This window comes from Phaethon aethereus (genome assembly GCF_964289735.1).
Source record: "Phaethon aethereus genome assembly, chromosome: 4".
Classification (NCBI taxonomy): domain Eukaryota; kingdom Metazoa; phylum Chordata; class Aves; order Phaethontiformes; family Phaethontidae; genus Phaethon; species Phaethon aethereus.
Genome location: NC_138578.1, coordinates 32,581,864 through 32,594,664, shown reverse-complemented (window position 1 = coordinate 32,594,664; position 12,801 = coordinate 32,581,864). Strand labels below are relative to the sequence as shown.

Here is a 12,801-nt window from a genome sequence, read left to right as displayed (position 1 = left end):
CATTTGAGCAAGACACAATCACACAGGAATATTCCCCTCCTGAAGGTGAATACAGATATGTCCTTCATCCTCCCCAGCAGCTTCATAACCCTCCATGGCTATAATATGATGCAAACCTGATTTGTTGGGCAGCTGGGGAATTACAATATTTGTTGGCACTGGGTATAGCATGAATATCAAGGCTTTGAGGATCAACGTGCATCACCTACGAGGCCCCAAGGATAAGGTCAAAATAATGAAAACTCATCAGGTCGCAGTGAGGCCCCTCTGGTGGGGTACGCAGTGAAAATGACCCCCAAGAGCCTCCTGCTTGCCTGTCTCCATCCTTATTCCCCATTTCCCTCCCTGTGGCTGGGCCTGCCTCTTCCCAAGGCAGGAGGCAGCAAGCCGGGCCACTAGTGGCCATTCCTCTCTGGCAACAAAGCCCTGAGGCAACCTCACAGGTGGCACCTGTGAAAGCTGCTCTGCCACTGAAAGGGGAGGGTCTGCTTTGCCAAAACCTAAAGCCTGCTCAGGGAGATGCAGTAGGAGTTGGCATCACTCCAGTTATTGCTGTGAATAAGGAAGATTTAGGCAGTCACTTCACTGAAACAAAAAAAATCCTCCTTGTGGGTTCCTACCTGTCTACTTTGATGACTGAAGGATGGTCACAAATCAGCTTAGTTTTATACTTTTTTTAATGAGAGGGGAACTGAATTCTTTGACTTGGCACCAGATTTTTGTTAGAAAAGCTCTGGAGTTTTGTTAGAAAAACCTGAGGAGTTTGACCCTTGGCTAGCCACTGGAGAACTTACTTGAGCTCTTTTAACCACCTGGCCCTGTTGCAGGAACCAAGCTCGCCCAAACCCCTGCGAGCTACCCAGGAGCTCCCTGGGAGCTGGCACAAGGGCTGGGACCTTGGCTCGGGCCCCCGAGGCACAGCCCACTGAGGTACACAATAATTTGGGGGGTTTCTTTAATTTTTTTTTTACTTTTTCTCCCCCTTTCGAAAGTGGGCATTTGTTGCGTGGCTCTGTGCAACTCCTCTCTGCAGCAGCCTGATCCTGAAGGCTAGAGCCAGAGTAGCACCTCATCATCTCCGCTTCCTTGTCAGTGCCAATAGTGAAGTTATCCCTCTGGATAACTGTGTTCCTGGTGCAGGAAGATGATACTCAGTAACCTTCAGCATCTCAGACCATGCATTGGAGTTTCTGATCTCATTGTAAATGGCCTGTCATGTCTCTTGCTTGCTACTGAATAAAATAAGATCAAAAAAACAGTGTTGTCACAGATGTCCCAATTTTGTAGCATTTGTGATGCCTCACTGTCATAATAAGTTGGGGTTTTTTTTATCTGTGGGTACTTTGCAGGAGTAATTGCATTTCATTGCCAGCAGCAACGCGTGTGGTTACCGAGTTGAATCTAGCCCTATTCCTATTGATTCAGTAGGATTTGTTCATATCGCTGTCAGATTTGGACACCACAGGCAGTTTAATTTTCTGCGCTTATATGCCCTAGACATCACTTGGCGCTGTGTATTCAGGGCCAAATTAGTTAAAGTGCATGCAGACATCTTCTTTTGGCCAGTTTAATAACTCTATGTCATTTTCTTGAAAAACATTACTGTTCACTTGCTGGAGAAAAATATATTAAGACCCCCACCCTATCCATAAGCAAGTTTTGAAAGTTATGTTTTTCAGACAAATCAGATCATTTCAATATACAGGCTTCTTTTGTATGCTTTTTAAGCCTATGGTATTTCAAAACAGCAGGAACTCATGCACCCTACGTGTTTCTTTCCACTAGTCTTACTACTGGCTTATGTGTTTTCATACTACTCCATGCCAATACAGCAGGCTCAAAGGAGCCAAGGCTGTTGAGGAATAGTTCAGTTGTAAAAACCTGGGGCTTGTGAGAAGAGGCACTCCTGGAATGATAGCATTTAGCGCATTCTTATCATTCAGAGCATTTAGTTAATGCACTATTATTTTAGTCATTTACTGCAACTGAAAATCAAATATCAAACTGATTGTAGCGTCTGCCACCCGACAGGTATCTGATTAGCGCGCAGAAGGGCACCCACCAGGCGCTGCAGCAAAAGCACGTATTTCTATGGAAAGAGTGCCATCGTGTGGGAAGCTCCTGCAGCACCCAGCTACAGTGGTGCCTGCGTGCTGCACGCTTGCGAGGAACCTCCCTTCCTCGTGTTGTCGTTCATGCAATTTCAGTAAAAGTACGGTTTTCATTTCTGAAAATGTGCTACAAGAATAAGAAGTTTCATAACTAGTAACAGGGTAGCAGTGCTAAATCTTCTTAATATGTTAGCTAGTATTTTGGTTCCATAAACAGCTGAATTCAGAAACAAAGTGTTCACTAGGTCTAATAGAAGCGGGATCTCCCTTTTGCTCTGTATGGAGTGTATATAGTTATTCATGTTCTTATCATTTCTCTTGACATGTATTTTGTCTTTCAACATCTGTTTTCAGCTGCAGTTTTACAAGGTTTCATTATAAGCTTTCCATTTCTCAAGCTTTTCCATGTAATGATACAACTACTGTCCCTGGTTTCTGCTTCTTTTTTATGTTTTCCTTTAAATAATTGAACTTCTATGTTACATCCATAAAGAAAATTGCCAATAATTAGTGGGACTACAATTAGGAATTAATCGCTGTTAAGGAACAAGCTAAAGTTCAGTGTCTTTATGCAAATGCCTATTGTTGAAAAGATGTCTTGTGTAATCAGGAATTACACTGACAAGTGAAGAATCATTTAATTAATGAGAATAGAGCAATCATTTGGATGGTTCGTTCTATTACTGGCTGAATAAAAGAGAGAAAATAGCCCTGCTCAGGGATTAGAGCTGCTGTTGGAAGAAATAAACCCCACAATGTTGTTCTACTACTGCCGTGTGTAGATAGTACAGTAATTCCTAAGTATAAGCACACATATGCCAAATGTTTGGATTGGGCCTCAAAAATTATTCCTCTATTACTCCACAAGGACTTATACAAAAGGGTTCTGTTTATGCTGACTACATGCTGCTCCTGCTGACCTGACAGACTGGAATATTTGGGCCAAAATATTCACGTAAGTCCTAATGCAGGACGCTAGGGCAGCGAGAACCAGAATGACGGTGACTTATGTCTGTAGGCACTGTATGCCATGATAGAGACTAGCGTATGGACTGTGTTTGCAGTTGCAGGGGAGTAGTTATGGTGGGAAAGGACCTCCGGAGGTCTCCAGCCCAGCCCTCAGCTCAAAGCAGGTCCAGTTAGGTCAGGTTGCTCTGAGCCTTGCCCAGTGGGCCTTTGAGCATTGCCAAGGATGAAGATGTCACAAATTCTGTCCCAGTCTTTGACCTCTCCCGTTCTCCATTTATTTAGTTGGAATTGCTTTATTCCAGTTTGTCCCGGTTGCATCTCTGGCCCCAGCTTCTCTACACAGTCGAAATAGGCAGCTGTAGGCAGCAATGACAGCAATCCTGCGGTCCCCCTGCCTCCAAAGCTCCTCTGAACATGGATTTCTCATAAGTAAGTTATTCTGTCTCTTGCAACAGAACAGGGACTCCTCCCATCCTTGACTTACCCCTTGTCCCCTCAGGAAGCTTTGGGATGGGGCTTCCCTAAGCTGACATTGGGTTTGGGACAATTCAAAATATAGCCCAGGCAACTCTGACCTTGTTCGCCATTCTCCAGGACTGGACCTTCGGCAGTGTACTCTCAGCGGGCATTGCACACAATTTGTCCTACTTCTTATAAACACAAGCGTATCTGAACAAGGTGATTCTGGCATCTCCAAAGCCGTGCCTATCACCTGCAGTCTGTTCCTTAAGGGCACTGTTCCCTTTGGCACAGCACAGAGGTGGACAAGCAGTTCCTCTCTGAATAGGTCGGGATCTCAGCCACGGGACATACTCCTAGGTAGGAAGCAGAAACTCGCTCTAGAGCTGTGCTGGGATTTAAGCTACTGACAGCTGCGCGAAGTCTCCCGTCCCTGGTAGGAACACAGCATAAGTATATGGTCGTTTGAATGCGCCATAGAAAATTTAGCAGCTTCCTTGACATGCCTACCTGTTCAAGTGGCGTTAGAGACTGAATGATCTCTGTACAGAGCAGCTGCCCTGTGCTTCCAAGGTGCATTCAAACTCCTTTTCATAATACTGTATTTTTCTGAGATTGAGGCAGGCCACTGCATTGAGCTGTTACGGCAGCCCTGAGTCAGTGGGACGCTTTTCTTCCTCCTTTGACGCAGTACAGTCTCTGGTAGCAACATCCCAGACCTCTGCTGGTTTGTGTGCTCTTGGATCTTTTGCATGCTGTGTCAAATGATTGCACAAGTAATTGTTTGCCTTCCAACACTGAAATGAAAAACAAATTTATTACATGAAGGAAAACACTCCCCTCGTTTTATTCTTTTTAAGTGTAATCTTTGAATTTTTTATTTTGGGTAACCAGATACACCCAGCCACTACTCTAGTTGCTTCTGGATGTTTGTAAAAAAACAGTCTCCTCAGGAATAAATGAGCTAAATATGAAAATCTTCTCCCAAACAAAACTCTCATTCCTTGAACTACTCATCCCACAGGAAGTCTAGCTAGATACGTTGGCCTTACAAACTGCCCAGTAAATCTTTGGCAGTAGGCTGGGTAGGTAGGTGCAAGGACAAGTGAATTCCGCAGCAAAGAAAAGAACCTTCCTACGGAAATCACTTACCAGCACGTCACACGGTCCTGTTGAGCAAGATTAATTTAGCTCTTTACTGCCTGCACCTAATACGTTTCGGCTCTCTCTCCAAAGCAGCAAGTAGGTAACCTGATAAAGATCAGTTTACAATAAGGTAATGTGTATCCTGTGGTACATCTGAACTGTATTTTCCTTTTTTTTTTTTTTTAATTGAAATGTCTCTTCTCCAGTAATTGAAATGCAAAATATAGATTGTCAAATACCTAATACACTACAAAAGTCAATTGACGTAGTCTGAATTGAAAGCCAGTTAAGAAAATACGGTATACCAAGTAAGGCATTTTCATTAAGGGTCTTAAAAGAAGGAGAGAGAGACTTGTATGTGCTTTCCTGTATCAGAGTGGAGCACAGATATCCACATGCCCAGTCTTACAGGCAACCCCATATTCTGGCTTTCTTTTCTGGCTAAATCAGTCTGTCTGGATTCATCAGCTTCTTGGCTTTCCGAGACACATGGGAAGGTTGCAAGTAGTCAGATTACATCCTCGTGCTCTCAGGTGGCACCTCCACTGCCCCACTGTAACCCCTGACTCTGTGCTTTCTCCTCAAGGATTTTGGAGCTGCAGCAGAATGGCGACATGGACATACTGAAGCATAAGTGGTGGCCGAAGAATGGTCAATGTGATCTTTATTCATCTGTGGATACCAAACAGAAAGGAGGTGCCCTGGACATAAAAAGTTTTGCAGGTGTTTTCTGCATCCTTGCTGCTGGGATTGTCCTATCCTGTTTCATTGCAATGTTGGAAACATGGTGGAATAAAAGGAAAGGCTCCCGGGTTCCATCAAAAGAGGTATTAGACCCTCCATTTCTCCTGGGGAATTTTCATGCATCCTAAAGGTTGCTGCCTTGACTTTATAACATTAGAGAGGGTGGGGAATCAAATTCAGAGAAATTTCCTTAGCTTCCTGATTTTTTAAGGTAAATGTCCTCAAAATCTCTTCAGCTATTCTTTCTAGAAAAGCTTGAATGAAAAAAAAATAATATATTTATGATGTATAAATATGCAGCTATTCTAAAACACAACTGTTACTTGTAGAATATTACATTATTAATACATCAATATTTAGTTCATTATTCCCACTGTTGAGAGCTAATTCTCACCAGTAAGTTCAAAGGTTTCTTGGCTTCTTGAAAAATACATCCCCTAATCTCAGTGGCTGAGTCTTTCAAAATAGATTTGCAAAGTTTATCCCTTTTAATCAGCAGTTAGCTTCTTAAATGAGCTTGTCCCCATTTTCAGAAATGTTAACTTCTTGAGACTTCCATGAGCTTCAGTTCTTGTTATTTAATCTGAAGTCCAGGGAAGCAAGAGTACGTTAGTTTTTTTCAGATTCAGGCCAGACTTATTTCTGAAATCTGCTACAGACTTTTTTCAGAAAGTCTTGGACAGAGACCATGGGGAGGTATGTTATTTTACACCAGAGATGAGTTTGCTTCTATACCTGCATGTGTGGTGCTTTCCTTCCCATGGCAATCTACATGTCCCTTCACCAGCCACCTGAGCCTTACGCAGTCTTACAACAAATTTCTTACCTTCATAACTAAGTGTTTAGCTCTACAAAATACTAGAAAAATATTGCAAAAAAGTTATGAAAATGTACTTGGCAGCAATGCCCAAAGCTGAACCTAAATACAAGCTTTAACGTAGCACCATCAATTATAGCTTTTTTATCTGTGTAGTTCAGACACATCTGTGTAGTTTGTGGGGTATTGCTGTTAATTTGTGTGCAGTGGTCTCACCTTCTCTGCAGTTTCTCCATTGTGTTTATTCCTGCTAATCTAATGCTGTGTAATCGGGCAGGATTAATTACACTACCTAATTAGACAGCATTGGCACTGATGTTAGAATACGTTTAATCTTTTCTTGCCTGTTTTAATTCCCAAGCTTTTTTTTGTTCAAGATCTGGACCGGACCATTATTAAAAGAAAAAAAAGAATCTCTAGTCTTTAAATTGGGTTTCTTAGGAATGGAAACCATACAGTTTCAACTGGTAAATCATTTTAAAAACCTAATATTTACTTCATTGTTTTTTATCCAAACTTTCAGAATTTCATACTTCATATTTATCTGGTGCAAAACATAAAATAAATAACAAAGGAAAAGAAAAAAAACCCACAGATATTTTACATAACTATAAAATTTCCTATTTCAATTTTCAAATGCAGAGAAATTCAATTTGTATACTTTCCACAAATGGTATAATTTGGCCTCCTTGATCTTTGTTACGTGGTCATTAGCTTAGTATTTAAAATTGCATCTCAATGCTAAATTGAAAAGCTTGGCTCAAAACTGAGTTTAAGTGGACATATGTGCTGAATGTCTCCACTATCCTGGATGTGGGGGTCATTCAGCAAAGAAATACATCTTAACTAATTTTCTTAAAATTCATTTTAGCTTCCATGAAATCCATTGGCTCTTCCAGGCCACTAGTCCAGAGTCGGGGGTCAGATTGGGCCAGTTTGTGGTCAGCAAGCCAACCCTTTTTCCTGGTGGCTGCCATCTTGTGCTCCAGAATGCAAGCATTTATACTGAAAAAAATTGTCTTATGGTTGCGAAGATAACATTTTGGTCGCATGCCAGAAGTAATCCATTCAATGTCTGCCTGAGTCTGCAGACAGCCTTAAACAGTAGCTCTGAGAGAAGTATGAACCGCCCCAGTAATCTCAATGGGATGTTGACTCTGAAGCCTGATGATAATTTAAATGTGAAAACTGCTGAATATTTCACTACTGATCACACAAGAGAGAAGAGGAAAGATCATATTATGGAGATATGCACAATCTTACTGTGAGTGGGTCTCATTTTGGTGTATCGATTGGGTGGAGATCGGGTTGTGGGCTAAGCATGGGAGAATATCACCGCTTCTATATTTTCACTGGTCTGACCCTAGCCCCAAATGCATCTCTGTAAGAGGAAAAAGAGGAATATTTTGAGTAACTTATAGAGGCTCAGAAGTGATGAAATTCCAATCTTTTCTCGATTGGCATTTTGAATTATGAAGTGTTTGTATGTTTTTCCAAAACTAAAAACAAACAAACAAACAAAAACCCAAACCCAACAACAGAAAAAAAAAAAAAAAGGATATTTAGGACTGTCCCTCAGAGACATAGTCATGACTTGGACGCACTAACGGAGCCTCTGTATATTTCTGTAGCTTCTGATGTGGCCCCAGTTCTCCTGCATCCATATGCAGCTCCAAAGTTTTCAGGAGAGGGCATTTGGTGAATGCGTTTGGTTTTGGTGTCACCTGTGTGGTTGTTATGTGCATCCATGTCTATGTCCACATGTGAATAAACTATAGACAGAAAGCTAAGTCCAAGAAATGAGCACTGCATTTTTTCCCTCTTGTGATGAGCTCAAACCAAAGCCTCTGTCGTCAGTGATTGTCCAGTCCCTGGGAGATCCCTGATGCCCCGTTCCCTGCCCCTTTTCCCCTGGTTTGTCCCCCTGCCCCTGCCCTCGGAGGGTAAAATCCCGGAGGGGAGCTGGCCTTTCAGCCTCCTTCCAGTCGGGCTCTGTGTTCGGCGTGCTACCAGTGCAAATATTCAGTGATCCGTTTTGCTAAGTAGATGAACTCCTGCAGTTTGTTCTAGGTGTGGACTTTTTCAGAGTGCTTGACTTCATTCCTAGACAAAGGAGGGATCTCAAGCCCATTCGGTATACTAGGACTTTTGCCATTGATTCAGGGAGCTCTGGATCAAGCCAGTCATTGAATTGCAGTAATCAAGGCTGGAAGTCATCAGTGCACATCTATCGGCTGCCTAATTATCCTCTGTGAGGTCCTAGAGTGTGAGATATTTCTAGTGGCCTGGAAGAGCCAGTAGATTTCACAGAGATTAAGGTAAATTTTAAGGTTAGTTGAAATCGATTTTTGTTCTGAATTGAGCTGCGCTGCCTAGACGTGAGGGATGCCCCTGTACGTGTATATTTAATGCCACTTTGAATTAAGCTTTGTAGTTCAGTAGAAATACCTATGTACAATACAGGCGATTTATTGTGTCACCCAGGACTTTCTCCTCTTTTTTTAACTTCCGTGCATTTACATTCTCAATTATAACAAACCTGTTTAACTGAGTTACCTGGGAGGAGATATTTAAGAAGGAAAAGGGACAGAGGTAAGAAGAGGGATGATATATTATAATAAATACCCCAGGCTGCCTTCTCTTCTTCTCACCCACAAGAGAGTAATTCCATCAGAATCAATGGAATTGCTTCTTTGTAGGTAAGGGGAGAATGAATCCCTCTTTTAACATTGTAACTTAAAATCAACTGGTGTACTCCTTTCTGTGGGGTGTCAGCAAATCACCCGTGCTTGGGGTTTTGTCTGGAAGTTCAGCTTTTCTGTGCCGCCATTTATATTACAAAGGCAAAAAGCAACCTGAGATGTTTTTAGCCCTTCCTTAAGCCCAGAGAGGATGACAAAGATGGCAACCTGACCCCTCAGAGCCTCCCGTGTTGATATTCAAACTTAGTCCTCATTGCAGAGCTGAAGAACTGGCACCATGTCAGGCATTTGAGATTGTGCTTTGCTTTCATGGCACAAAGTTTACTGTTTTTCAGCTGTTGCTAGCCCAACCCATCTAGCTCCGAGCCTGGCTTTTCCTGACAGAAACATACCGGTAGCACTTGGAGTTTTGTTGTTCAGATTCAGGGTTTGAGGGTAGCTGTGGTGTAAGGGTCTACCTTGGTTGAGCTTAGCCCACCCAGCTTCAGGTGGTGGAGGTGTTTGCTGGTGATGTTCAGAGATGCCGTCAGCCAAGAGCCAGCTGTACTTAACTGTGTGTTGTGCTTCCTGAGCAGTTCTGACTGCACTGTGAAGCTTTGACCCAGCACAAACAGTGATGGTGAGCGGTGCCTCTTGTTTTTCTCATTCCTCAGGATGACAAGGAGATCGACCTGGAGCACCTCCACAGGCGTGTGAACAGCCTCTGCACAGACGACGACAGTCCCCATAAACAGTTCTCCACCTCGTCGATTGACTTGACCCCGCTGGACATTGACACTTTACCCACACGTCAGGCACTGGAGCAAATCAGTGACTTCAGAAACACTCACATCACCACAACCACCTTCATACCAGAACAGATCCAGACTCTGAGCCGCACGCTGTCTGCTAAAGCTGCCTCGGGTTTCTCCTTCGGCAGTGTGCCCGAGCACCGAACTGGCCCTTTCAGGCACAGGGCACCCAACGGTGGCTTCTTCAGAAGCCCCATCAAAACAATGTCATCTATTCCTTACCAACCAACTCCTACTCTGGGGCTGAATATCGGTAGTGACCCAGACCGAGGCACCTCCATCTGAGCATCAGACCAAGTTTCTTCACTGTTTCCTTTTTAGGACTCCCTTTGCAAGGAGCAGCTGTAATATTGTGGGACTAACATGGATGTAACCTTTTTTCTTTTCCTTATTTTTTGTTTTTGAGGGATTTTTTAATTTGTTTGGGGATTATTTTCTGTTTGTTTTGGGTTTTTTCCTTTTTTAAAATTTTATTTAAGAATCAGGATTATTAGTAACAACTCTTCCTCCTCCTCTTCTCTGCTTTCTCAGTCTGGTCTCCTCTGTCTCCCCTTGTTCTCTTTACTACTTGAATGACTTATGCTATGGTTTATCACCATGTTAGGTTTTGGTTAATTCAGGCTTTTCACATACTTTAAATATAGGAAACCTGCGGCGATTCATGCGTAGAAAAACCCTGAGGATTACTTTACAGAAGGGCATTCGCTCCTCCTCCCTCACTGCCTTTTTTACTATAATTGCAATAACTTAAATCCTTTTCATGTATTCCGCTGCATCCAGTCAGTGCTCCACTGCTGTGTGTCCTTTTAACTGTGGACCAAAGGCAAACCCTGCAGCTTAAAAAATGGAAAAATTAAAAAAAGGCAAAAAGGAGAAAAAAAAAAAAAAGGAAGTAAAACAAATAAAGGTAAAAGACCATTCAAGCCCCATAATATGAGAATGCAATTTTGTAGGATTACAAAAAGCCATTACTATGCCAGTAAAGACTACAGTTAAATCTACTTTTGCACTGCAACAGTGCATATGACCTTTATGTGATTGTACAGTGTTAAAAGTTTTTCTTATGTACAGTAAACTGTATCATATGGCAGAAGCCTCTGTTGTGTTAAAGAAATTAGTATCATACATATATATATACACACATATACACACAGGTATGTGTATATATATATATACATGTATATATAGCTATAAAATGGCAGCCATTGCTATTGCAATTCATTTAATAAAGCTTTAGTAAAAATGTGTTGTATACAGGAAAGATGTACAGTGCAGGGGGTCTTTTCATTTAGAAAAGACAGGTTGCTTTAATGTTATTCTGACTTGCATCGTTTGCCAACAGAGCATATTTTATACTTTTTTATTAGAACATCCGGGGCAAGTTAACGTTTGTACCTAGATGTAACTCCTTTGGTTAGGTTTTGCATTGGCTATTGAGCATCTTATAAGGCTAACCTTGATAATTTTACTTTTAATTAATTAGACAAATGGAATTCTCTCTTAGGTATACCGTGTTCATGAACAACTAATATAGGTCTAGAGAAGTTTAAACATAGATCAAATGTTAAAAAATTATTTTCCAAATCAGTAACAGTTGTTCAATACAGTAATGGTGTTAATGGAGGGAAAAAAAAGCCCTAGAGAAATACAGATGTGGCCTTAATTATAATCATGTATTGTTCTAAGAAAAAAAAAAATGAACAGGCACTCATTTTAACCCTTTATATGTTAAGTTAGATTTAGAGGAGCTATGTATTTTTTACATTAGTGCCAACTGTATAGAACAAGAGAAAGAACAGCAGTGAGAGCAAAACCAGTGCCCACTTCGGCACCAGCTTTTTAAAGTAACACTGTTACCTGTTAGAAACGTAGGAAGAGCTTTGAATTTGTAATCCTTAAAACTAAAAATGCAGTTAAGTAGAAAGCAAGCAGTTTATCCTGTGAGTTTTTTGATTTGGTTTTGTTTTTAATGCAACCATACACTTATTTTAACCTAACTCATTTTTTGGCTAGGATTAATAGGAATCAGCCTATGTGATTTGCTTTAGGATAAATTAAAAGGTATATTCTTCAGATCTATTCTATTTTGATGCTAATTCTGTTCTGGGGGAGCATCTTGTACTTTCACTGTTTTTTGTACTAAATCTTCAAATATTGTCTACTGTGTAAGGCAGAACAAATTCTTATCGTGCAAAAGGCCATTTTGTTTCCAGGGTAGCAAGTGTCTAAAAGCATGCACAACTTGCTTCCCCCTTGTCACATTCATGAACTCATCCACACTTCTGAGTAAAATAAAAAAAAAATTAAAAAAAAAGAAAATTTCTTTCCAAGAAGCTATGTAGGGACATACCAGATGTTGCAGTGATTTTAGCTATTAAAAAAAACTGTTAACCATGTAAGATATTTAAAATAGGCCTATTTTGATGTGTTGCCTATTATACAGATACACAAAACACTTTTTGGAGGCCTCAGTTACAAGTGGCAGAGCTTTCTGTGTATAATTTGTCTAAATAATTTGTCTAATAAAATTGTTTTCTAAACTTGTGTTTCCTCCTGTTTAATTGCTGAGTGCTGTGGGATTCCCGCCCTCGGGAAGGCGTCCACTCGTGAATGCTTTTGCTGCACCGCTGCTGAAGGGGATTTAGCCCGTGGAGATGGGATGAGCTCGCCAGGCTGCCGTGAGTCAGCTCAGTGTAGAGCACCCATGGAAATCACCAAGATTTACCACGTTTATCAATGTCAGGCTTAGCTTTCAGGAAACGTATACAGAGAGCATTTTGGAGAATAATTTTAGAGTTCATTGGCACTGATATGTATGGGATGTGATTTGTGGATGTACTGCATCCCACTTCCATCCTCTTTAGTGTAATCTAGGAATTTTCTTGGAACATGGTCATTATTTTTACAGAAACATATTCTACCATCTTTATTTGCACAGAAGTTAGTTTGCTCTGATACTGGACATAGGCTGCCTTCAGATTTGACAAAGTTTTAGTGTAAGAGAATTTCATTTTGGCCCATATTTCGTTGTGGCCACCTCAATCCTTAAGTTTCGTTAACAT

The 12,801-nt window shown here is 41.3% G+C and overlaps 1 protein-coding gene across 2 annotated transcripts in view; it reads left to right on the top strand.

Annotated features, from left to right (window-relative positions):
- Positions 1 to 10,627, top strand: part of GRID2 (glutamate ionotropic receptor delta type subunit 2) — a gene marked incomplete at its 5' end in the record, with an annotated part of 737,620 nt that extends 726,993 nt beyond the window's left edge. For both annotated transcript variants that reach the window (XM_081999455.1, XM_081999454.1), the window contains 2 exons: positions 5,272 to 5,512; positions 9,602 to 10,627. In XM_081999455.1, coding sequence (XP_081855581.1) covers positions 5,272 to 5,512; positions 9,602 to 10,024 — 664 coding nt within the window. In that variant the 3' untranslated portion in view covers positions 10,025 to 10,627. The remainder of the gene's footprint in view (positions 1 to 5,271; positions 5,513 to 9,601) is intronic.
- Positions 10,628 to 12,801: the final 2,174 nt, after the last annotated feature.